The sequence below is a fragment of the Haemaphysalis longicornis genome, unplaced genomic scaffold (assembly GCF_048455015.1).
Source record: "Haemaphysalis longicornis isolate Haplotype H1 unplaced genomic scaffold, Haemaphysalis longicornis Haplotype H1 scaffold_13, whole genome shotgun sequence".
Lineage (NCBI taxonomy): Eukaryota > Metazoa > Arthropoda > Arachnida > Ixodida > Ixodidae > Haemaphysalis > Haemaphysalis longicornis.
Genome location: NW_027526233.1, coordinates 77791233 through 77817898, shown reverse-complemented (window position 1 = coordinate 77817898; position 26666 = coordinate 77791233). Strand labels below are relative to the sequence as shown.

The 26666-nt window shown below is 47.7% G+C and overlaps 1 protein-coding gene across 1 annotated transcript; it reads right to left on the bottom strand.

Moving 5' to 3' along the window:
- Positions 1-25624, bottom strand: LOC144163902 (high choriolytic enzyme 1-like). Its single transcript, XM_077694569.1, has 3 exons — positions 25479-25624; positions 18026-18210; positions 1-266 (listed from the first exon to the last, which is right to left on the bottom strand). The coding sequence occupies exons 1-3, from the start codon at positions 25622-25624 to the stop codon at positions 16-18; spliced, it is 582 nt and encodes a 193-aa protein (XP_077550695.1). The 3' UTR covers positions 1-15.
- Positions 25625-26666: the final 1042 nt, after the last annotated feature.

Below are 26666 nucleotides of genomic sequence, written 5' to 3'. Positions count from 1 at the left end.
TTTAGTTGTCCGTGGTCAGGCAGCTTGTTCGCCGCACTTGTAAAGCATGTTCAGTTTCTTGATGTCGGTGTTAGTTAAGAAGTTACTCGTATACCCCAAGCCAAGTGTACCAACGTCGACGCCTTCCAAAATGGGTGTCAGTGTAGACGCATCGAACTTCGCGCTGAAAGCGTCGTGCGGGAAGTGCATCACGGACTCGTAGTCGTACTCCTGTCCCAGCGGGTCGGCCTCAGTCTCGCTCTTAAGCTCGAAACTCCTCGTGGTAGCTGCAACACAATAAAAAGTGTTTGTAGCAGCGAAATATTGAGTTAACCCCAGTAAAATTAGCTAACTTCTTCAACCGTTAAAGTACCTGAGAATGAATGGCTGTAGCAGTAACACGAAAGGAGTATGTATACAAAAGAAACCAAAGCATAAATACAACTTGTCCCGACGTATTATAGCACCAATGGAAATGCATGTATGCCTAAACAGGCACATAGGAGGAACTTGACAGGCGTTGTAAAGCATACAAACCGCAGTGCTGCTTATTGGCAGAATACCAATGTCATAACAGTGACCCGTCGTTAAAATGTACCCGCTTAATGTGTAATTCAGGTTTCAACGTGTTTACGGTGATTCCCCCAACCAGCTCCCCTCGAACAACACCTACGTAAAATTCCGAGCAAGCGCCCCCCCCCCCCCTCAGCAAGGCGGAATTACCGGCAAAGTGAAGGGGGGGCGGTATCCCGGAACGGCACCAAAATTCAAGATGGCGACGACAAATGTTTTTACAAAAAAAAACGCAGTGCGCGTTGTTTTAAACTTTCATTAGGAATATGAACTTTATTACGCAAAAGATGTTACTGTTAGTTCCTTTGGAAACCATTGGAAAACTTAGCAGCAAAAAAAAAACATTCGCAGCACTCTGCTGCCTCAGTCTTCGGGTGCCACGGCTTGATCTTACTGCTGTTCGTCACTTTCGATACCATCGAAAAGCTCCTCAGAGTCTGTAGCCAAAAACAGTTCAGCGCACTCGTCTTCCAGTCCGCCCCGGTCTTCTGGCACCACGGCTCCGACATCTGCCAGCCCGCCGTGCAGGTCGCCGTCCTCGGAGCCATCGATTGCGTTTGCAATGCCACACCTCTTGAAGCAGCGCGCCACAAGGACCTGCTGCCGCGACGGCTTCTTAAAGTGCCTTTTGACGTCATTTCGCCATCGCAGGAAGTTCGCGGAAGTCCGGAAGGCGCTTATTGCCTCCTCAGATTCCTCGGGCGCCCTCTGGCTCTCGTTCATGGTGTGGCACATTGCAACGCCGAACCGGTGCTTCCAAACCTGCTTATGTAGGGGCTGGAAGCTACAAAGTTACCTAACTGCATGCTGTTTGCTATTTTCACAGCCTCTTCAGACAGCAGCCGGTTGCTAATGGCGCGTCCCGCGCTTCTTTCGCGCTATAAGAACTCGAACAGCGTATCGTCCACGTACTCGCTGAACACTGGGGCGCCCTTGCTTAGCTTCCGTCGAAATGCCTCCGTCTCCATCTCCGTGCCCTTGCGTGTGCTTTGGGCCGGTGGAGAGGAAGCAGTGGATGTAGCGGCATCCCCAACAGATGTTGTTGAAACCACAGCCGCTGCTGGGTGAGCGAGCGGTGCAGAGGCTGGTTGGGCTGCCTGGGGCAACCCTGGGGGGGGGGGGGGGTGAGGGGGCGGGGACGGGACCAAGTCCGACTCGCGGTACTGGGTCCCCGCCGAAACCAGACGCCGCTCCGCCCCCCGGTGATGATGATGATGATGATTTCTATTGGTTTCCCTTTTGTATCGGGGTGATGACATGTTATCTTACCAAAAAGGACTAATATACATATGTTTTACACTTTTGGTTTAATACTAGCGCTGCTTAGGGCAGGCCCAAAAAGCTTATTAGGCACAAAATACTTTTTTTTTCCTGTTACAGGTGGTAACTGTACTAGGCAATATTCCCCTCTCTGCTTTTCGTCCACCAGCATTCTAATCTTCTTTTCGTCCCCTCGACAGCCTTGAAGGTAACGTCCTCTGTGATACCCTTAAATCCTAGGGCTTCTGAAAGCCCAATATTCCCTTCATGTAGATTTGGATGGATACCCTCACATTCTAACACGATGTGCCGCATAGTTTCTGTTTCTTTTCCGTAGACCACGCATACCCCATCATTTTGTGAATACTTCCCCACAAAACTCTTAGTTCGCAGGCAACCTGCTCTAGCCTCAAAAAGCAAAGCACTGCCCTGGGAATTATCGTAGAAATTTTCCTTTCTGATGTTCATCTTCTCAGCCCTGTACATCTCTAACGACCTTTTAGCTTCCATTTTTTCCCTCCATTTACTCGTTTCAATCTGCATTGCCTCTTTTTTGGTTACCTTGGCTGTTTTGGATTCCCCACGGTTCTTTCCGTATTTCATCGTTAGCCTTCTAGTCTTTCTTAACCACTGCGTGTCCACGCTTTTCAAGTATAGGTACCTAAAAACCTTAGTTGCCCACCTTCGTTGATCCATTGCCCTCGACCTCATCTCAAAGCATATTTTACTCTGAGCTTCTCTAACTTCAAACGACGCCCAGCCCATATCTCCCTGAACTGCTTCATTAGTTGTTTTTCCATGCGCGCCTAAGGCAAACCGTCCTACCGTTCTCTGGTTTACTTCAAGGCCTGATAGAACGTCTGATTTTAAGCAGAGTACAGCATTCGCAAACGTGAGACCCGGAACCATTACTCCTTTCCACATTCCTCTTACTACTTCATATTTGTTATACCCCCACAGAGCTCTATGCTTCATTATAGCTGCGTTTCGCTTTCCCTTAACCTTAAGTTGCTCCTCGTGAGTACTTAAGTAGTTATCCCCTTCGTTTATCCACACTCCGAAATATTTATATTCCTTCACTCTAGGTAATTCGCCTTGCTGGATAGACACTACGTCGGTGGTACCGTCATTGAAAACCATTATTCCTGATTTTTCTGCACTGAAATTTAATCCGAGGTCAGTGGCTTCCTGGCCGCAAATATTTATTAGCTGCTGCATATCGGTTTGGTTATCAGCTAAAAGAACAATGTCGTCTGCGTATAACATTCCCGGAAGATGCTGTTGTACCACTTCGCCTTGCAGCATATGGGTTAGGCTAAACCCTACTTGACTTTCTTCAATTTTCTTTTCTAACTCTGCCATGTAAAGCATGAACAGTATTGGGCTCAAAGGGCATCCCTGTTTCAGTCCCCGATGGATGTTGACCTGCTGGGCGCATTTCTGTCCTTCCCAAGTAAGGTGCACTCTATTGTCTTTATAGATTGCTATAAGGAACTGTACTAACTCGTCATCTAATCCCTGGAGTTTCAACATTCTCCACAGCCGTTCTCTGTTTACGTTGTCATATGCCCCTTTAATGTCCAAGAACGTAATCCATAGTGGTCTATTCTGTGCTTTCGCAATTTCAATGCACTGCGTTATCACGAACAGATTGTCATCCAGTCGCCTGTCTTGTCTAAATCCATTCTGCAGTTCCCCAAGTATTTCATTTTCTTCCATCCGTTCAATGGGAGCAATAAACGTTTTTTCCTCCTTCCATCCATGCTTGGATTTCTGATTTTATCGCCTGCATTACGAATCTATACACCACTGACGTTACTGTGAGTGGTCTGTATGAATCAATACTGGCTTTGTCTCCTCTGCCTTTATATATTAAATTCATCCTACTTTCTAACCAGTCCTCTGGTATTTGTTTGGTTTCTATCACCTTATCTATTGCCCTCATAAACGAATCCTTACTTTTAGGTCCAAGTAGGTTTATCAGTTGCATTGGTATTCCGTCCGGGCCCACTGCTGTCTGGGGGGAAACCTTTTGCTCTGCCTTTTTCCAATCAAGGTTGCTCAAACTTATTTCCCTTTCCGCAGTCTTTTGTGGCGCTGATGTTATCGGTGCAGGTTTCCCTACCACTATTGTCCTAAACTTCTCACTAATCACTCGATGAATATGCGCCAACGCGTGCTCTCCTTCTAAATGTTCCCCCTCTTCATCAATCAGGAATTTTTGATGGTTATTGTTTTTTGAGCTTAGTGATTTTACATGGTTCCAAAACTTCTTGGATGCGCTTTTGTCCTTTTTCCGTATTTCTGCCATCCATTGTTCGCTTTTCTGCTTGATCTTTGTTTGCACCATTTTCTGCACTTCTAGTTTTTTCTCATGGTAGACCTCCCACTTCTCCTTCACTACCTCCGGTTCCATACCAGTTCTTTTTGCTTCTCTATGTTCTCTCGATGCCTTTCTTCGCTGGTCAATAGCCTCTTTTATTTCCTTATTCCACCAGCTTCTCGGCTTTCTCTTCCCTTTCCATCGGTTTCGTTCCTTTACTTCATTCATCTTACCCTTTATGAACGCAATCATTTCGTCGTAATCCCAATGTTTGCCTGGGTATTTATTGATTTCATCTTCCACTTTATCAGCGATGATCTTTAACTGCTCATTATTCAAATTATTTCCTCCTATTGTACCTATTTCTGCATTTTTCCGGGTTGCCCCTCCAAAGTGCAAGCTAAATCGCTTGTGGTCGCTTCCTAAGCTGTCTGTTCCATTTTCATCTACCCTCATTTCCCGCAGCCTTCCGTATACTGTCTCGGATACTAAACTGTAGTCTATGCTAGACTGTCTGTTACCCCTTTCCCACGTTATTTGTCCATCACACTTGCTTTCCGTGTTTACTATTACAAGCCGGTTTTCGTGGCATAGATCTATAACTAGAGAACCGTTGTGGTCTGTGTATCCATCCAAACCTTCTATATGGGCATTCATATCTCCAACTATGATTATTTCGCCCGAATCTTTGAACTCGCTTATATCTCTTCTCAAACAGTTTACCATTTCCTCATTTTCCTCCCTAGCACTACTACCGGTCCACAGATACACCACTCCTAACCATGTATTTTTCCCCTCTATGGTGCCTCTTACCCATAGATGCTCTTTAAAACTTTCATGCACTCTCTGCCAGTCGGTCCCTTGTTTAATAAGCATGCTAACACCTCCCCCTTTCTTCATTCCTGTGGTCTTGTTGCAACCTTCCCAGACATAATTGTCTATGATAGGTGGGGCTTCTAGGTCCCGGAGGTGACTCTCGGCTAAAGCGTACACGTCTATTCCTTCCCGTTCAAGTTGCTTTTGAATTTCCACCCACTTATCTGGCTTTCTGCCTCCCTGCATATTTATGTAGCTGATTAAATATTTATTGCATTTGTTTTTCCCTTTCCGCTTACGGGGTCTGTTTTTGTCTTTTACAGAATTGTTTGCTCCATTGTTTTCACTTAAATGGCTTCTGTCAAGGCTCTCAGTTACGTCCGTGGGTTCTCCGTTTAGCTCTAGGCCTGGCTGCCTCCCCGCGTTGAGTGTGCATGTCTCTTGCTTCCCCTTTGTCTCCTAGTTTGCCTTCCTTAGCTGCGCGGGGCCCCCTAAAAAAGCTACCGCTCTCCCACCTAAGCGCCACCCCACCTTATTTGCTAGCCTGGGGCTGAAGTGAATCCCGCCCCACTGAAAAGCTTGCCGATGTCCGATGCTGCCCTCTATCCTGTTCACGTCTATCACTTCCAGCCCAAGTTCCCTGCCGCACCTCACGATCTCGCTGTTAGCAGCGAGTACTACCCGTTCGGTGTGCACGCCTTGCTTCATCACCTCCGGGACGGTGCAGACTGCAATGCGCACATTTGGGGCCGTCGCCCGCAGGTCCTTTACCCCCTTCGCTATCTCCTGGCCAAGCTTTCCCCCCTCTCCCTTTAGAACATCGTTAAGCGCCGCAGCAATCACCACAAGGTTTCTGGCTTTACTAGACAAGGCCAGCTGCCCCTTCGCTGCAGTCATCACCGTCTGCATCGTTTGACCTGGGAAACCCCCCACCTTCACACGCTTATCCCCCTTTACCCTTTCCACTATGGCAGCGCTGCTCCTCTTCATGTTAGAGTCACCCGCAATGATTACCACGCTATCATCTGCCACGTGCCGCTCTGTACTGGTACCCGGGTTATCGACTGGCTTTGCTGTCCTATTTCGCAGCACGTGGGAGTAGCTGTTGCCTATCGTTGCTTCCACCCCCGGTGTCCCCTCGGCGCATGCCTCCGCTTCGCTGCATGGGCCGAGGTGGTCGTCATTTGTTGGCGAAATGACGCTCCTTTCTAGCTTCCTCTCAGCTACTTCTAACTTTCCCTCAACGGCCCTCCGTTCCTCGCGTTCGTTACTTAGCGCTGCCTCCAGTTCTGCAACCCGCTTAGCTAACCCCGAGTTATCCGCTTCTACGCGTTCTAGCCGCGACACCACTACGCATAACCGACACGTACCTGCCCCTTCGTCTGCCTCGCCGCCATCCCGCTGAAACTCCTCTGCGTCTACGTGCCGCGGACAGCTACCACACTGTACCAGCTTTCTACGCGTCATCTCGGCTGAAACCCCGACACAACAAGAAAGAAACCGTGCAGGTAAATACTCAGCTTCGGCTGTCCTCCGCTGTCTCTGCCGTTTCGCTGTCCTTCACTGTAGAAGCACGCTGTTGTCGGAGCACCAGAAAAGCACGTCCGAACAGGCGACTGCCTATTCGTAAATGCTGTGTCGGCGTACCTCCCCAGGGGGAAAGAGGCGAACCTCTTCCGCGCCTCTGGGAAGGTGATGTTTTCTGTCACTTTTAGATTGATTTTTTTTGCACTTGGAATTTCTCGCACTTCCTGGAGTAGGCCGCATGAGGGCCCCTGCAGTTTGCACATGTGAGGTTGTCGGAATGGCAATTGTCAGTGGGGTGGTCCTGCGCTGCACATTTCGCACAGGTTGTTTTGCCGCGGCAAGAGTTTGTGCTGTGCCCGAACCGCTGGCACTTAAAGCAGCGGCGCGGGTTCGGTATGTACGGGTAAATAGAGCATCGGATGTAGCCTGCATTTATATATTGCGGAAGTGTCGATCGGTCGAAGGTCAGGATAATGTGTTTGGTGGGGATTATCTTGTCGTCCCTGCGCATCGGGATGCGGCGCACGGCTGTGACGCCCTGGTCCTTTAACCCTTCAAGAAGGTCGGAATCTGTTTCTGTAAGGAGATCCGACTCTGAAATCACACCCTGGGAGCTGTTCAGGCTACGGTGGGGCGTGATCCTGATGTCCAGATCATGGATGCGATTTTGGGCAAGAAGTGTGCGGGATTGTTTTTTTATTGTTGAGTTCGACAAGGATTTCTCCTGTCCTGAGCTTTTTGGCTTCATACTTTTCACGTAATGTGCTTTGCAGAAATTTCGAGACAAGGAATACCGACAGTGAAGCGACGGGTCTCGTTGGGTCAGCTGATTCGATCACAAGAAAACGAGAATAGTTATTCCCGTTTGTTGAAGAGACAGTTGTTGACACAGGTGGAAATGAAACTTCGGTGCGGCCCCTTTTCGGGGGCAGATCACGTCTGGGGGGGGGGGGTTAGAAAATGCCATATATCATAGTATAGAAGCAGTGGACGGGGGTACTTTCTTCTTTGACTTTACCCTGATGGTCAAAGAGGTCCCTGAGCTCCCTGCCTGGTGAACAGACAGGGAGCCCATACGCCGGAGCTTGATCTGGGCTCTGACGGCCACCGTTCGTAGTTTCTAACCCTCCACCTATAAACACATCGCCCCGGTTGGATCCAGCTTTGGATCCAAGATTGCTCAAGGTGATTTTGCTCAGAAGTAGGAACACTTCAACACATCATCGGAGCGTGCAACTTTAGCCCTGAACACCTTCCTCTCTTCCCATCAACTGCGCCACAAGAGCAATGGGAGCTGCTGATGTCCAGCCCTTCTCTGTCTACAAAGCTTCAGCTGGTGGACAGAGCACAGGCGGCGCAGACAGCATATGGGCTCCAGTGAAGAAGGAACCACTCTCCTGGGCCGCCTTCTGGGCTTTTCCCAAATCTGAATAAAAGTATTTCCTGCTATTTCTCCTCCTCCAATGAATCTGCCGCCGATCTCGTCTCCTCCGTCGGTGGCGGCAGAGGCGGAGAAGCGATATCGTCCAACACTGGGTTTGAGCTTCCTTTAAATAAAAAAAAAAAGAAGTTTCCACTCACGTACAACGTGAATACAGCTCGCGCAACCACCGTGCATGCTTACACACCGTCCGTGCAATGATTACCACCGTCCGTGCAATGATTGAATCTTACCAAAAATATATCTTTGAAGTAATAAATGGTGTGGTTAAGTGCATTTCACTCGTCTCTAGTTTCAATATTTGTAGAGCCACGTGAGTAACTTTACGTCATGTCGTATGGGCAATCGCCGTGCGTCCCGTTTGCAGCTTTTCTTTCCAACCACATTCACAGGGTAGATTGGCGCGATTTTTTTTCTTTGGCGCCCGGGGTGACGATGTTGAAGATTGGCTGGATCAATCGAAACGGGTAAGCGTTTTGAAGCGATGGGACCATACGTTGAAGCGGAAGGATGATTTGTTTTACCTGAATAAAAGGGCGAAGACCTAGTTTCTGAACAATGAGGAAGACATTTCTGTTTGCACCACAGCTGAGGAAGAGCTGCGTAAACTTTTTGGCACCTCGTCAACTCGGTCAGATGGTGCCTAAAAGAAACTTGCGGCAAGGGTGTAGCACCCGTACGAGACCTACTGTTCGAATATCGAAGATGTCATCGAGCTTTGCCGATGGGCTGAGAAGCGCATGTCGGAAACCGACCAACTACATCACGTCATGAAGGGGATCTCCTATTTCGCTCTGGTGGTACAGAACCATACCATGATTGCGGACGTGTGCACGATCTGTCAGCGCCTGCACAAGCCGCATTCCAATCGCATTCAACAAGATTGTTCGCCTAGAGGCTCCTTTTCGGATTGAGACCTCCGTACTTTGATTCGGACTATTATCCGTGATCCCAGTGATCCGTGATCATCATCATCCGTCATCATCATCCGTCATCATCCGGACTATCATCCGTGATCCGTGGGGTCATCCGTGATGACCCCGGATCCCAACCATAAGGTAGAGATAATTAGAAGGATCAGAATGGGGCAGGCATTCTCAGATAATGAATAGCAGCCTACCATTGTCGCTGAAGAAGAAAGTGTATGACAGCTGCATCTTACGGGTACTCACCTACGGGGCAGAAACTTGGAGGCCCATTACGAGGGTTCAACTTAAATTGAGAACTACTCAGCGGGCAATGGAGCGGAAAATGATAGGTGTAACAATGTGTAACAAATAGGTGTAACAAATGATTGGTGTGAGGGACAAGAAGAGCGCGGAGTGGGTCAGGGAGCAAACTGGTGTTAAAGACGTATTAATAGAAATTAACAAGAAGAAATGGACGTGGGCAGGGCATGTATTGCGAAGGCAAGATAACCGCTGGTCATTAAGGGTAACAGAGTGGATCCCTAGAGAAGGCAAGCGTTGCAGGGGCGGCAGAAAGTAAGATGGGCAGATGAGATCAAGAAGTTTGCGGGGATAAATTGGTCACAGTTGGCACAGGACCGAGGTAATTGGAGAATAATGGGAGAGCCATTTGCCCTGCAGTGGGCGTAGATAGGCCGGTGATGGTTATGATGATCATCATCATCCGTGAGGAGCTACAGCAGGGTGACAGAACATGCCTCCAGAACGCCCACGTCCACACCCATGGCCTGCGGGACCTGAAAAAGCAGGAGCTGACGTGTATGACCACCGTTCAACAGAACGGTCATCCTGCTCTGCTAGACGCCCAGTCCTACTCTCAAGCTTTTTCGTGACCAACGCTTCCTATGGAGCCAATCACTTCCCCGGCTGATTGCGGTCACTTGACAGCAATTTCTGCACCTGTGCCTTCACCGCCATTTTTTCCAGCGTGCTAAGCAACACGGCCAACGGGTGACCGGCCAGTGTGCAACTATTGTGGCATAGAAGGGAACATTTCTCGTTTTTGCCGACGATGCAAGCTGGACGAGCGCCAAGGTGGCGCTCCATACGAATGCGATATTAATTCGGCTACTGCCCTCGTCAGCGCATCTACTCGCCACGTCCGCGCCAACGTTTGCCTGCTCGTGATGCTATCAAATTCCCTCAAGACTCGCGCCAGGCTAGACGCCATCCTTCACCCTACCGTCGCTCTGCATTAACCTTGCGCCCGCCCTCCCACGTTGGTGAGAACCGTGCGGAAACCTTGACGCGGCAGTATCTCGGGGTGAACCTACGTCACAAAGGAACAATGCAAGTCCCCCTAACCGGCCATGAATTACGTTGACTGTTACAGTTGAAGGAATTATCGTTGAACCATTTGTAGGTACTGGTGCCAAATATCTATAGTTAATGGAAGTTTGTGCTGTGGACGACACAAAGTGAGAACTCCTTACTGTGGTTTAGCTTCACGTGGTGCAAACGCGGCCATGATTCAACTCTCAGTACATTGTACAGTGCGTGTGCTCATTACAGCATTCGTCATCACATTCAGTTTGCGATACTCTCTTCATGCCCTCATGAAATAATTGTAGGATGGGACTTTTTGCGATCCCCAAGTGCTGTTATCTCCTGTGGAAAACCGATGATTGACATCACCGAAACGGACCTGGCTGGTGTTGCTGACGAGCCAGAGCTACGCCTGGCCACTACTTCGGAATTTACCCTGTCTCCGGGCAAAGAAACTGTAATCTGAGTGGCTTCAGACGACATTGTTGACGGCTGCGTGGTAATTGCACCAACCGTATATTTCTTTGTTAAAGGACCGCTAATACCCCCTTGCCTTCTGCGTTGTTCAAATGGGTCCGCCTTTCTCGCTACAGATAAAGGACATCCGAGAGCATTTTGGTACATACAAACACCACAATTGCTTTGGTTCCCCGCTATGGCGCTGCAGCTGTTCTTCCTCTCTCTCTTTATCACCTACGAATAATTCGTCGGATCACAAATTGCAGTCTGTTCCAGCTGGTGCAGTTATCTACCCTTCCCTTACCACAGGAGAAACCGGACAACTGCTGACCCTGCTCGCCAAACACAAGACAATATTCGACTCTCACACCTCGGTTCTGGGGCAAATATCGAAGCCACCCATCGGATTTAAACGGATAGTTCCTGCATCGTTCGCCGACGCCCGTACCGCGTTTCGACTAAAGAGCATAACATTATCCAAGAAAACGTCGACGACATGCTCCAGAGAAACAGTTCATCCTTGCGCGAGTTCCTTGTCACCACCACTGGTGCTAGTACAAAAGAAAGACGGCTCCGTGAGATTTTGTGTAGGTTATTTGGCACTCAACAAAATCACGCTCAAAGATATGTACCCGATGACTCGGATAGACGATGATTTATACACCTTCCAAGTCGCAGAATATTTTTCTAGTCTTCATCTTCCATCCGGGTACTGGATGGTATGAGGCCGATGCATGAGGCCGATAAAGAGAAAAACGCTTTCGCAAAACCCGATGGACTGTACGAATTTAATTGCATGCCGTTTGACCTTTGCAACGCCCCAGCCATATTCGAGCATATGATAGACAGTGTTCTTCGTGGATTGAAATAGAAAGCGTGTCTGTGCTACCTCGACGACATTGTTATCTTTTCTTCTACGTTTAGAGAGCACCTCCGCCACCTGGATCAAGTTTGAACTTGCCTCAGTTATGCCGGTCTGTAACTCAATGGAAAAAAATCACATCGAAAATAAATCTATCAAAGTGTTGCGTGATGCTGTGAGCAAAGATGGAACTCGTCCTCATCCCGACGAAATTACGGCCGTATTATTTTTCTCCGCCCTCTTTATCAGAAAGACCTTCGCAGTTCATAGGATTGCCGTCGTATTTCCGTCGTTTTATTCGCAGCTTTTCTACAATTTCATCATCGTTGCACAAACTTCTCACTGCCAATTCATCATTTGACTGGTCTGAAGAATCTGAGACAGCGTTTATAACACTCAAGCAGGCCCTCACTTCTTCTCCTGTGCTTAGCCATATTGATGAAAACGCCCCAACAATACTCCGCGCAAACGCCAGTGGCCATGGTATTGGGGCTGTCCTCTTGCAATGCACTGCCTCTTCTATTGATTCTAATGAACAAGTAATTGCGTATGCCAGCCGCACGTTGACGCAAGCCGAGAAAAACTATACCATTAACGATAATTAGTGCCACGCCGTCGTTTGAGCTATTTAATAGTTCCGGCCCGGCTTGTACGCACGTCATTTCCTTGTTGTAACCGACCACCAGGCACTCTGCTGGTTGTCGTCCATCAAAAACGTAAACGGACGACTGGGCCGCTGGATACTTGGCCTACAGGAGTGCAACTTTACCGTGATTTACGAGACCGGCAAGAAACACGGTGATGACGACACTCTTCCACCGTGTCCTCTGTCCACGAAGGACAGTTGCTTAGCGTCTGCTCAGCAAGCGGCAGCAATCCCTATTGCCATCTTGGAACCTGTCAGCCCGGAACTTCGTCCTGATCTCGTCTCTTCAGGGTTCCGACACGTACTGCAGCAACCTGATAGACCTTTTGGACGGTTCAGCTCCACCATCCAACCGTCCTTCACACCGCCAACTCAAAAACATTTAAACTCTTGAATAGGGCTGGCCTTTACTACAACAATTACCACCCTGCCGGCGACAAGTGGGTTCCTGTCGTTCCACGCTCTCTTAGATCACATATTTTGCGAATTTTTCATGGCAACGTTTGTCTGGTCACCTTGCGTTTCAGAGGAGATATGATCGCATCAAAACCCGTTGTTTTTGGCCCGGCCTCTGGACCAGCGTCGCCAAGAATTGTGCGTCGTGTGAGCCATGAAAACACCTCAAAGGAACAACTTCGACCCTAGTGGGGACGCTCCAACCACTTTCATGCCCTTCAGCTCCTTTCGATATCGCCGGGATTGACCTGTACGGACCTCGTCCTGTAACCGCAGCCGGCCATCGGAGGGTTGTTACAGCAGTGGACCACTTGACCAGTAAGGCGAAACTGCTGCTATTCCGTCGGGCTGCACTTCAGAAGTTGCAAATTTATTTTTGTGAGCAATCTTCGTGCACCATGATCCACCCCGAGTTCTCCGTGGCCGTGGCCGAAAGTTTCCTTTCTTCTACTCTTTCCGAAATGCTTCGAGCCGCTGAAACCACTCATAAAACTACGCTGAGCTACCACCCACCAAAAAACGGCCTTTCGGAGCGCTTCCAGCGGTCTCTTCCGGACATTCTTTCCTTTTGCGTTCGCCCTCACCACCCTAATTTGGACACCATTTTACCGTTTGTTACCTACGCCTAGAATACCGCTGGACAACAAAACACTAGATTTTCCCCATTTTTCCTCGTCTATATGGTCTTTCTGCTTCTTTTGTACTTGACGCCTCTCTCCATTTCCCCCTATTCCTCCAACAACGAATCTTCCCGACCAGTTTGTTTCTGAACCCTGTCACTGTCGCAGTGTTGCCCCTTCAAAGACGGTGGCCTGCCAAGACAACCACGAATCTCGCCATGACGAGAAGCATCGTTGGGTCTGTTTTCAACCTGGTGAAGAAGTTTTGCTTGCCACTCCTCTCCGTGCTCCTGGATGATGCGAGGCGCTCTTGCCCTGATTAATCGGCCCTTACAGGCTCCTGGAGCACATTTCACCAGTCAATTACCGTGTAAAGCCTACTTCCGGGGTCGCTGACTGTCGCTGCCGTGGAACTGAAATCGTGCATGTTTCCCGGATGAAACCTTTCCATCGCCGCGATTCCTCTACCTGACAGTGACGGCCAGGATGGCTGCTTCAGCCGAGGTGGAGTAACAGTGTGAGCGTGAACTTCGCATACGAGAGGCTTTGCAACGTGAGTGTCCAATATCTCTTTTATGCTTCGTTGTCGTTTCGACATTGTGCAAGTTCATCATCATCTCATTTCGTCTTCCTTCTCGACGGGTGATCATCATCTCCACTGCTGGAACGGCTGCTTTTCTTTTGTTGCCGTGCCCGGCGATCGCAAATAAAGCAGACCTCAAGCGTTTTCGTCGACTCTCTCAATATGTACAGTACACTAGCCATAATTTAAAGATTCGGTTACTTCGTACTTCTTGCTTGTCCTTGCCGGGCAATATCTGCTGCATTAGCTGCCCGTTTGCATCCTTTTAGCACAATATCAGTCATGAATGATGCCAATTACCTGCTTAAAGTTCTTGCCCGCTACAGAAACTCCTGCAATTAACCGGCTGCCCTACGCTGGCATCGAAAACTTTGTTTTTAACTCTCATGCAATTAAGATAAAGCCGCAATCCATTCCTGTGTTTAAAGGGGGAATAGCCTTTAATATTTTGCTTGAATGTTCTATGAATAAATATATGCGCATATATCTAGTCATCTTTCATGCTTCTGATAATTCAAAATAAATCCTTGGGTCCCTTCTAGTTTGAATTATGATGAGTATATTATATATATAAATAATGAATAGACCCACATCTCATAACGGGAAATAATTATTGCACAGCGTTCATCGTAACGTCACGATGAACAACATAGTACAGTTCGCTGATGAGAGATGCTGCAGTTTTGGACATGAACACTTATGCAACAGCTGTGTCAACGTACTTGATATGGAACTGAGCGAAGAAGATAAGGTGACCAGCTTTCGCGAATATTCAGAATTCACGTTTACGAGGGTTCTTCGGTCCGGAGTATTATTGACAATACCAATAGAACGTCATTTTTCCAGTGACAGAAATTTTCCTGGCCACCAAAATGTACGAATACCACTGGGTGTCTACTATGTAATGTATTTTAATGTATCCTCAGTATGCTAGAATAAAACCATTCCTGTCGCCACATGGTACTGTATGTAAGACACGCCGGTCCAGTAGCATGTTGATATTTTAACATACGGGTGTGCTCTATAGCAGTCAGGGTTTCGGGGGCATGTATACTGTCTACGCATGTCCGACGAATAGGTCCTATGCGATGATTGACTGGCCGGAAATATAGCTGCCGCAACTAGCCATAGCTGTGAATTTGACACTCATGCTTCGATACGGGACGGCGGTATGTCGTCGGCATTGCTACTCCCACAATTTTCGCTCCATAGTTGCCTCCCTGCTTCGGCGCACTCCGGCCGATTGAGATATGTACAAGACTAATAAGAGGACTAAAATAAAACATTCATCAACTTGGAATAAAAGGAATAGTGCTGTTACACTATATACTGCATTTTATAACTTCAGTAAAGCAGTGTGGAAATGTTGAGAACCGAGGATTTCGTAGTCCACATTGTTGGCCCCGCTGGCAACATATGTCATTGTCTGCTTTGTCTTGTTTCATGCACGGTGCCTGCCGCGTTAACTATGTCTTCTATGGTTAGTCTAAGGGGTCGCCGGAGCTTTTTCTCACCGTCAACTTCGCGCAGAAATGAGCCGTCTAACGAACTGTGACAAATTACTTCCGAAAGAAAACATGGTGGAGGCGGCAGAAAAATGAGAGGGAGGAACATGCCGCGGGAACCCCTTCCTACGCAGGGGCGGGGGATCGGTGGCGAGCGCGCACCATGGTACGTCTCTAAATACTCGGAACTGCTACTAGACTCGGTTACAACTTAAGAACGGCAACTTAAGTTGCCGCTGTGCCTCATCACTGCAGCCGGATATAAGTCCGCGCGGTGCAAGTAGCGCGTTACTGTAAATATTTTGAACATGGCACGAGCTGTGTTCGTGATTTTAAGGGATTAATATGCTTATAAACTACTGCAGTGACGAGAAATAAACTATGTGAGAAAAGGCAGGCGATATCACGCATTCACAGACATTTCCTGAAAAACGCGCGCGCTTGTTGACATCTAGGTCCGTCGATTAGGCGGAGTTATACCGTACATACGGTACTGCCGTTCCTAACTTGTTCCCGAATATAGCGCCTCCTCGGGGTCTCGCACGAAGCTGCCGAAGTGACGTCGTTGTGACGCGCGGCATCCCATCGTGCTTTCATTTGCTGCGGCTGCACTACAGTCGTATGATGGCGGCCAAAATAAAACGCGAGACACATCAACGAATACAGCATACGATTGGCATGCGACCGGTAGTTACGCCGGAGACCCCGATTAGTCGTACGCGTGAATTTGAGACACATGGTCCGGGGCATGCGCGTGACGTGTTTTCCACGTCCCTCCGCCCAGGGTTTTCGCTCTATTGTTGCCTCCCTTTGTAGGCGCGCTCCGGACGATTTAAATATGTGCAAGAGAAGAAAACATTTATCAACTTTATGTAAAACTGAATTTTGCTACTATGTTACACATTGGATTTTATATGATCAATAAAGTGGTGTGGGGGCCTTTATCACCGACGATTCCGCTCGTCCTTGCTGCTGGTACCGCTGGACAAATGTGTTCACCAGGTTATCAGATGTCTGTATTGCTGCCGGAGATCACGCAAACCCGTCCCGCAATGCCCCCTTCAAAATACTTCCAACTGCCACTGGTGCCTCTGCGAGGCTTTGAAAGATACCCTTCCAGTGACGTCATTACGACGACACCTTTGGGCTGCCATTGGCTGCGGCGGCACGATGATCGCCATGACAGTACGATTCAATCTGGCAATAGGCCGGCAGGCTCACTCTCGAGTGTACTCCCCCCCCCCCCCCTCACCATCCCGTGTGAGGGATGACTGAACCTCGCCATAGCTTTGGACTGACTTGTGTGAGTGCGAGTGAGTGCGAGCCCCACTCGTACAGAGCCGCTCTCACCACTCGCGAGTGAGAGCGCCTCTCGCGGTGAGCCCCACTCACCACTCGCGAGTGCGAGAGCCACTCTCAAGGATTTTCGCTCACCATTCACGAGTACGAGTGCCACTCGCCGTGATTCCCGCTCACCAGACGAGTGCACTCGCGCTACTCGCCTGATTTGCGGGGCCTACCGCAGTGAGTGTCATTAACTCTCCGGTGGGGCTATTGAATTAGGAATACGGTTCGCATTGACTTCTGACGCCGTAATGACAGATACTGTTCCGTTTCATGACCCATGAAGGGTCTGCTGCGCCACTCGCGTGCGAGGGGTGACAAGTAGTGAGCGCTACCGCGGGTGAGTGCGAGTGGCGACAGCGAGGGGTGAGCGTGAGAGTGGGAGAGTGGGGGCGAGTGAGTACGAATGGTGAGGAAAAGTGGAGAGCGTTAGTTTGAGTAGTGATGGCGACCGGTGAACATGAGCGCGTGTAAGTGCGAGTGGTCCCGGTGAGCGGGGAGTGTAAGTTGCGTGAGTGCGAGCGGGGCGGATGGGCGGTGAGACGGAGTGTGAGTGAGTCCATGAGAGAAAATATATTGTTTTAAGGAGTGTAAGTGGCGCCTAGGTGTATGAAGGTATGCATCTTGCTTTCCAGTCCCACGTCGTGAGCCTCCACGGACAAGCGTACTACCCCAAAAACCGGTTGTGCGCGAAAGTCGCCACGATGAGTCACATGCGATTATCGTGTTGTTTACGCTCATGTGTCTTGAGCTTTAGTGGTAATACAACATATTCTATGTAGGTGTCGTAGAGGAGGTATGTATACTCTGACACATTTATATTTTCTATGTATTATGGAAGTTGTTTTCTTCATTTGAATTGATGCGGATGTACCACTGCCATATTTCTGCTTCATTGGAAATCCAGCTCTCCAGGAGGGGTGAAAATGTATACGAATGGCGTACGATTCTACTGTAGGAAGTCCAAGGCATAGGCGTTAGTCTCGCAGTATACGTGAACAGGCTAATGATGTCAACGGAGATGATATTCTCTTACACAATTGTTTTTTTCTTTCAATACCTTTATTATGAATTCAGGATTCCTTTCCTGCAAGATTGCAATGCAGTGCTCCTGTCGCGAATGGGCTGGGACGTATACACCTGCGCTGGTCAAGCTACAAGTTCTTCGGAGTTGACGGTCACGAAAAAAATTCGTATTTTTTTAAAAACATTTTAAACCAAGTTAGAAATCAAGCAGCAAGCCCTGCACAGCCCGCTCCATGTCTTCTCATGCCTTTCGATTTATTGCCTAGGGTAGTTAGGTACATAATTTTTATTTAAACTGATCGGCAACGTGTAACATTTTTGGTCAAGTTAGCATAAATATATGAACCGACCGAGTGTAGAAGTATACTCACCGGGATCGACGTTGTCCCAATGCACGGTGACATACTGGTCCCGGTCAGGGCGGCTGTGCTCGTGGAAAAAACCCAAGACGTGCAGAAACTCGTGCATCAGCGGGCCCTCGTTAGGGCAAAGGCTGGGGTCAAGCGCTAGTGTCTGCTCTCCGACTTGCATGCCCACATTCGATGCACAACGGCCCCTGCATGGCACATACACATGGGTGACAGAAAAAGCGATGTAGAACAGTAGAAGGCATGGGTTTGTTAACGTAGTCAAGTCACACGGGAAGTCTCCGGCTCGGCCTCATTACAGTGTAAGTACAGAGCCTATGAATCAGTACGCCAAATGTGCGTTACTAGAAAAATTATCTAATCAATACGAGGGAGAGATGTCCTAGAGGATACAGCACGGTCGCTTGGTCTCCGAAGTGTAGATGTCCCGTGGCGCAACCTGTAGCTGTAGAACATTCCCGATTTGTGTAGCCACCACAGCGGACCTCAAAAACAAGGGTGGCTGGGTTTTCTATCAGTGCGGGCCACGTAGGGCGTGGCCGTCCAGCTCGATTCGCACATCTGGAAGTTGTCTGCGTTTTCCAGTCTCGCAATTTTTTGCAAAGGCACCACCTCGAAACTCTTTCGGTATTGTTGCTTGAGGTTTTTGTGTTAATCCCGAGCTTTCCAGCTGTTTTCTCAAATATTGTAATTTATGCATGGCGAGGACAAAAAATTTTCCGTAAATCACCGAATCCATCCATATGACTGCACGCGGCCTGACGCAGGGAAGTTACGGCCTGAAAGTACTGAAAACATCTGGCTTGTGCTACTGAAGATGTTTTTTGCGAATCTCGCTCGTCTAAATTGGGTACACATTCTTTGAAAAAGTATTTCTTGTAAAATACCTGGCAGCCAATTCTAGAAACAAAATGGGACCAAAGGGCCTCTAAACAACTGTTTATGTTACGGATAAAAATATTTTTGGCATTCATAACCCTACGTAGAACTATTCAACACGTCCAGTCTGATAACGTTGAAAGCATGGTCTTGATAGGCGGAATGAGGTTGTGGTGTTGCCATTTAGTTAATTGCGACATTGACTGTGTCTAGTATCTGTGCCTTGTCGTCAAACTCACTTTGTGTAGTATCAGCACTCTTTTTCTAAATAAGGCCAATGTTTTGAATAGCAGGAGGGAAATATAGGATGGTGCTGATTTAACCATTTCTGAATTTACCTCTATTAGTCCTTAATTACATTGATCATGGATAATTTTATGTTTTCTTCAGCACTTGTGACGCAAGACAATCGCATACTCTCACGCCGCTCCCAGAGAAAACTGCTGGGGAACTATGGCTTAGAAAGGTTCTAAACCATTACACGAGGAGTGTGTGAATGTTTGTTTTTAAGTCGCTCACCAACACTCCATATGAGTCTGCTCTACTTACAAACTGCCCGCCACAACGTTCAGCAATGCGCACACATCCGGCTGTCACATGCCTTCCCTACCTTACGACGCCATGCTTTATGAGACGCTTCCAATGTTTCGCGATTTGCTTTCACCCTCGTTTAGAGTCTGTTTTGCAAGACTCGAGGCGTTCTTTCTCTCGCTGTTTTCTGATTTCCAGTATCTTTCTTTCCAGAAAGCAGCCGCACTTGGATGCATCAAATAATGTATCAAATAGCTAATATTGATTTATTTTATGGCTCTGCTCTACATTTGGAACGCCACGCCAGTAAATACTGACGTATGGTATGTGTGCGTTGTGCCTTGACCCAGTGACACATGCTCAAATCTCAATGTAACCAGCTTCCCTATCAATGAAAGTACAGCCCTCCATATATGAGCCAATGAATCAGCGAAGCACTGTGGGGTACATTAGTGGCTTGGTGCAGCAATATATTAGCGTGGCCACTGCGGGGACATCAATTTCACAGGAGCTGTCGGAGTAGAGCGGCGCTTTCACACTAAACTTTTTATGTTGGTAGTGGCTGCCAGGAACCGAGTACTTCTGTTTTCGAACGCGTATAATGTGAATACAGCAGGCTCTGACTGTGAACACTAACTCAGCAAGATAACTTTATAGATATTACCGGTTTTTTCGTCCCAGTATTTACCAAACATTGTAACGCATCGAGTTACGTTTAATGGCTTCCGGCGCTCTGAGCCCTCCAGAACCCTCACTTGAACCTACATAGCATTAACCGTATACAAAGAAACGTTTTCCCACAGGTAGTAACTCTCCGAGTAAACTAAACTTTGCACATTACGAATAACTTCAAAGCAATTTACCATGATCCGCTGTCCTGAAGAGGATATAGAATTAAGTGGAACAGCTAGATATACATTTATCCGTATACTTCGAGCTGATTTTTAATTAATATTATTATTATCAGTATATTTTGTTCCTGAAGCGCACACTACTTTGACTTGGCAACATGCACACTTTAGCGCCTTTAACGATTTCAAGTACTCCGCTGTCCTACAATTTTGTACCTTTTTCAAGACTATGCATTGCTTTACGCCCTCTGTGATATGCCTTGAAACGATTGCCCGGCCATGGTCAAAATATTGCAGGAGATTTTGAGCAGAGAACGATCTAGTTCTTACTAAAAAATAAATTGAATTTAAATAAAAATTCAAATTGGGCACCACAGAAAGAGACACTCGCAGATCAGGGCGTCCATATAAACTTGTGAAAAAGAATCAAACAATGCACATAGCGCCACCGCTGTGCAGATGTGGCTGGCAAAGAAATTCATCATAGTAGCATGATACAGGGCTCATTAGTTTAGTACTTCACCGCAATCCCATTTTAGTGGTGATGCAATGCCACCCGCTCTTGTGACTCGAGCTTTTCAAAATGGAGGTACTTGAAAAGACAGCTTGGAGGTACGTCGTCAGCGTGAGCCTTGCCAAGGCCCTGCCTAAGTATTAACTTGCCCAACCCATTCTGAGTGTCCCCTGCCTGTCAGCCACGACTTTAGCGCTGACCATCCCTGGCGCATTTGTCTCGAAAAACTATGCCGCTCTCTGTCCTCCCACTCTTCCACCGTAAATAGTGCTTCGGCACACATTCGAGGTAATAGCGAAAATCGCTGTTCTGGGCCAGTGATTCCCAATCCTATCATCCGAGGAAACAGTTACCCATTTTATGGTTGGAAGTTATCTTAGTGCTTATTTCGTCGCTTGCAGGGGGGCACCGAGATGAAGTGAATGGCTACCTGCCCTTGCATCATAGCAGCTCCCACTTGGAGGTAAGTAGCAGACAGTGGCGCATAGCACCGTGCTTGTGTTGACATTTCCACCTAATAAATTCGTCTCTAAAGTATCGCCCATGTTTCATTTCCGTTGCCGCCACGCAGGAGGGGTGTGATTTATTGCTGGCTCTGAGGCAGAACTTTTACCGCAGGTACGTACACAACGACAGATCTCGTAACTTTACTCACGGTCCTCTTACTAAGCAGGAACTGATCCGCTGCTTACTAATGGCAAGGTAGGTTTAGATGAGGGGATCATGGTACGACTTTCAAAAGGCGAGGGCGGTCATACCGATACTCTCTAATCTGCGGAAGGTGCGACAAATGGAAGCACCAGCTGCAGGCGCAGCGACGTGCACGGAAACAGTCGATAGAAACGACACACTGTGCTATCTCTTGAACAAAAAGATCGGCATTCCTCTCCTCAAGGTGCATAGCAACGGGTTACCAGGGGAATGAGAAGAGCAACGATAATTTCTCTTCTCAGAAGAGAGAAATTTCAGGTCACCAGTTCTTTGTTGACGTGAGAACCGCACCTAGAAGTAGCGTGTGTGTGACTGAGTGTGCATTGGTGTGCGCGCATGTGTGCACACGTCGGTGTGTGTATGTGTGGGTGTTCTTGTCTGTCTGTCTGTCTGTCTGTCTGTCTGTCTGTCTGTCTGTCTGTCTGTCTGTCTGTCTGTCTGGCTGTCTGTCTGTCTGTCTGTCTGTAAGTCTGTCTGTCTGTCTGTCTGTCTGTCTGTCTGTCTGTAAGTCTGTCTGTCTGTGTGTGTGCCCGCACGCGCGTCACTCTTTTTCTATCTTAATTTCTTTTCAACGCTCCCTACTAAACTTAGGTAGGAATACCCAGAAAGTCTGGCCTAGCATTCCCTTTGACTGGATTCTCTAGACAGGTGTACCTGTCTACTATAGTGCCAACAATATGCTACTCGACGCACTACATCTCTACTGCAGAGTAATAAAGGGCGACTGCAAGCCCTCTCGGATTGTGCTTAACTTCATTTTATGTACCTTGAAATTTAATGCCTGAGCATCAAGCTGAGATCGCTGTGAAACGCATAGGCCCCCCGTGAAGATATGGCTCCGTGATGAGGCCCCTTCATTATTAATGTTTTACAACTAAACTATTTATGGTTGGGTTTTCGTGGAGTTTTTCCGCCCGTCGACAAATCTTGGTGCGCTAAAATTCAGCTCTCCAATTTGATGCAAAAGCGCGAAGTGTCATTTAGCGCAATTAGTGCATGGGAGTGTGTGTGTGTGTGCGTGCATGCATGTGTGTGTGCGGACGTGTGTGTGTGTGTGCGTGTGTGTGTGCGTGCACGCGAGCGCTATTTGCGTGCTTGCTTCCTTTTGTTGGCCTCTGCACTTGGTTTAACTCGATAAGTAGCGGATGCCCATTTTCAAAATCATCGCTCCTCTGTCATTGAACTGGCGACGCCATTCTAGACCCGGCTTCCGGACGCCGTGCGCATCAAAAATTTCCAATTCTGCGGGACATGTAAAGAACCTCTGTTTGGAGAGGGCGTACCCCATTTATGCCCCGAACTCTCGGCTACAAATCTGCAATGAACAACGCCAGTTAGCACAAATCACGGTAATGTTGGAACATCAAAGTGCAGCCGGCTAACAAAACAAACGTATAAATAAAGAACCTTCACAAATGCCTGGGGTCGTTTGAGTTAATTGTAGTTGAATATATTGCACAACAAACAATCTTTGATGAAAGGATCAGGCAAGAAGGGTAGCCCGTCGGCAAAACGGACGCACAAAGGACAAGCAAGACGTGGTTTTTGAAGGCGGTAATTATTGCAGTTTACATTTTCACATGTAATTTTGGGTTGTCTTTGAGAGCCCTATTGTCTCAATCTGCGTGCTGTTTTTTTTTCTAGTGTGCAACCTGTTTATTTTAACGCGAAGCATGTGTCCAATGAAGTTTTACTACGGAAAATAAGTTTTAAATAACGCTAATCAGTTGCCGCTACCTATGTGCAAACGAAAAAAAATGGCGCCAGTGAAGCCATGCATTACGAAGACGCGTTAAAAAAAATGTATAAAGAAAGAAATCGCGCGCCTTCGCTCTAGCCCGGCCGTTCGGAAGAAAGTTCGGGGAAGCATCGCACTGTCGCGCGACAGCACTGGCGAGGCGGTGGAGCCCACAATGCTAGGAAATGAGAAGGGTAAGGAGGGGTCGCGGAACAAGTTTTCGTGATTTGCCGGGGAACAGTTTGTTCCCTCCTGCTTTTATTCTTTTTGGTCAAAATTTGCCGGTGGCTGCGTGGCTTAGTGGCTCGTCCACATTTCACATCTACGCTGTGTCTAATTGAAGTTACACGTAACTTTTTTGCTAAAACGTGCATCTTATGTCTCTGGGAAGTGACAGCAGCAACATGTAAAACTGCGGAAGCTGTGATAAAAGCAAGAACAGTGGTCCGGATTCCAAGCATCTCGAAGTGAGGATTCCTCCTGCGGCGATAAACCGTAGTGCCCCACACTTTGATGCGAGTAACTACGACGAATCTTAAAGGCAGCGTGATTTCGGATACGTGCGATGTGCATCGACAGTTGACTGAAATTGCAGTCACCCCTGCGTGACTTGAGCAGGCATCGTGCGTGCGTACTCTTCGAGATAGTGCTGCACCGCAGAGACGTGCGCTTTTCCCCACAGGATATCATCTTAGGCGTTGCTGTATGAATGCATTGTCAACGGATCAAGGTTCACCAAGGAACGGAATCCAGCTAAGGAATGGCTTTCTATTTTAATTTTCTCACGTTCTCTCACGCATTGCTTTTCAAATAAAACAGGTTCATGAAACATTTGTTTACTTGTGTTTTAGTGACCCTAAGGAATATAAGGAACCAGTTTTATTGTCGATTCTCGTTTATTTTTTTTATCCGGGAGAATGAATTTTCTTTCGAAGCGATTGAGCGCAATGATGGTACACTGCAGTCAGCAGGGCGAAATCAGTTGAAAAGTGCTGAATTGAGTCAGGCGAAATTTTCTGTCGCTACTGATGTTTCTGTGAAGCAAGAACTTCTGTATTTTCTGGTAACAGCTATGTGGGTTTGTATTTACAAGGCTGTTTAAGAAAAAAGGCCTAGCACGAGCATCGCCACGCTATCCGCTGGAGACGGCGCGGTCTCCGGGGTGTTTCAGTGCGCGCCGCATCCAAGCGTTTCCGCGTCCGGCGTGTTACAGCGTCCATGGTCCGGGCGTGGTCCAACGTTTCGGCGTCCGGCGTATTTCAGCGTTAGGTAGTCCCATAATCAGGCGAACACTGGAAGCGGTGCTACAGGGCCGCTGGGTTTCCCTGTAGGGATGTCATCTGATTTCCTACATTCAAGATGACGTCGAAACCTGGAAAGGAAGTCTTTCTGGTTTTTTAAAGCGAAACTTCGCTAATTGGTTAGAGCGGTTTCCCCGGCGCGGGGAACTCGACGTTCGTTTGAACGCAGCTACCCCTGCCCTTGGCAACGCATCATGTCACCCGCCGGGACGACCGCTTCGCGGACGGGTGCGTTTGGTAGCCTCCACCACCGCCGCTGCCGGCTTGCAGTGCCCGCCGCACACATGCGACCTTGTCCATGCATAAGGGCCAGTCCAGTTCGCCTTCTCGTAGCTTTTCGCGGAAGCTGGACGCTTTGAGGAGTCGTTGGAAAGCGGCGTCTAACCACCCTGCAGATATCACCCAATGAGCTGCTTCACTGGAGAGAGCTCGGAATGCCGATAGCGCGAGGAGTGAACCGCTCAGCTCGGAAAACGCCACGAGTTGGACCACAACGGCAGACAAAGGCATGATTAAATAATTGATTGGTTGTAGGGTTTAACGCCCCGACGCAACGCAGGCGTACGCACGCAGTAGTGGATGGCTCCAGATAAATTTTGACTACCGTGAGATCTTTACCCTGCACCGAAATTTGGTACACACGGGCGTTTTTGCTTTTATCCTCCTACAGAAAAGTGGCCGCCGCGGCGGGAATCGAACCCGCGTCCTCGTGCTCAGAAGGGCCGGCTTCGGGCGCACAGTATAATATTCACAGCTAATTAAAAGGTTAACCAGATGAAACCAAGCCTTAACCAGTCAAAGCCAAGCTCTCTCTTTGCAGATCAAAGGTTAGCTGATCTAAGCTGAAACCCTTCTTTTATGCTGTGTACTCGATGTGGCCAGCTGCCTAAAAATTTCTCTGGAATTTTTGTTGCATCAAAGCTTCACTCACTGTCTATAACCGATGTTGACGAAGTTTTCTTGGCCGTTACGTTCTTCGAACTTGACGCAAGACTTTGACTCGATGTGTCGCATGGCCTCCTCGATCATTTCCTTCACGTAGGGATCTGAACCGTGGGAGAGGAAAAGGGTGACCATCACTAATCAATCAATCAATCAATCAATCAATCAATCAATCAATCAATCAATCAATCAATCAATCAATCAATCAATCAATCAATCAATCAATCAATCAATCTTTTTATTTCAACATCTGTGTTGGGGACCGTGAACAAAAAGCCACCAAACGGGCTTGACAGGGTCCACAGCCCCGTGTACAAGGCAAAACGGCAGCAGCAGCTTGCTGCCAACATACGCATGCACTTATTTTAACACATAGAAAGTTACAATACATGGATAATAGTAACACAACTCCCATCGCAAGATGATATGCGTACGCATAGCAACAAACTATAACAACAAGACGAAGCAAAACGTAACCGAAGTTGCGTAGAATAAAAGAAGAAGAAGAAGAAGAAAGATAATTACATCAAGCATATAGGAATACAATCTCTAAACAAAAAGTGGGTGTCAATTAAACAGCACGGTAAAAAAGGAATCAAAAGCACTGATTTTTCAAACAAAGACATTCAGTGTCAAAGCTTTTTCAGATAAAAAGGAAGAAAATGACGTAGCCTTTCTGTGCCCTAGTTCGTGTGGGCCCGCGGCATTTCCCAGCGTGCAAAATTGCGGAATGTACGCTGGTACTGCTTTGCAGTTAGTTTTGAAATATGCGGCAGAAATTTGTTACTTTTTCTTATTTCATTTTTATATCGTTTGATCAGTGTGGTTCTGTAATACTCAGGCATTGGAAATAAATTCATATTTGTAAAAATAAGGTAGCTGTGGCTATCATATGCTGCGTTTACAATTATTCGGTCTGCCTTTTTCTGCAATACATGAAATTTCGTGATATTGGATTGCGTAGTTGTGCCCCATACCAGATGACAAAAGTTGACGTTAGATAAAAATAACGAGTTATCAAGAAGAAGTTCAACACTTTTGGGTACAACAAAATCTCAGTGTAGACAGAATACCGGTAACTCTAGAAAGCTTAGTAATAACTGAATCTACCTAAAAATTCAATGACATGCGTGCTTCAAATGTACACCCAGGCATTTAAAAACATGTACGAGCTCGA

What these genes read in the sequence shown, in the direction of transcription:
- LOC144163902 (XM_077694569.1), bottom strand. Translation starts at nt 25,624, where the DNA reads ATGGTCACCCTTTTCCTCTCCCACGGTTCAGATCCCTACGTGAAGGAA. An exon ending in GTCAACATCGGTTATAGACA is followed by an intron (nt 18,211 to 25,478) that starts GTGAGTGAAGCT and finishes TGTGCCATGCAG; the next exon opens with GGGCCGTTGTGCATCGAATG. An exon ending in TTGGGACAACGTCGATCCCG is followed by an intron (nt 267 to 18,025) that starts GTGAGTATACTT and finishes ATTGTGTTGCAG; the next exon opens with CTACCACGAGGAGTTTCGAG.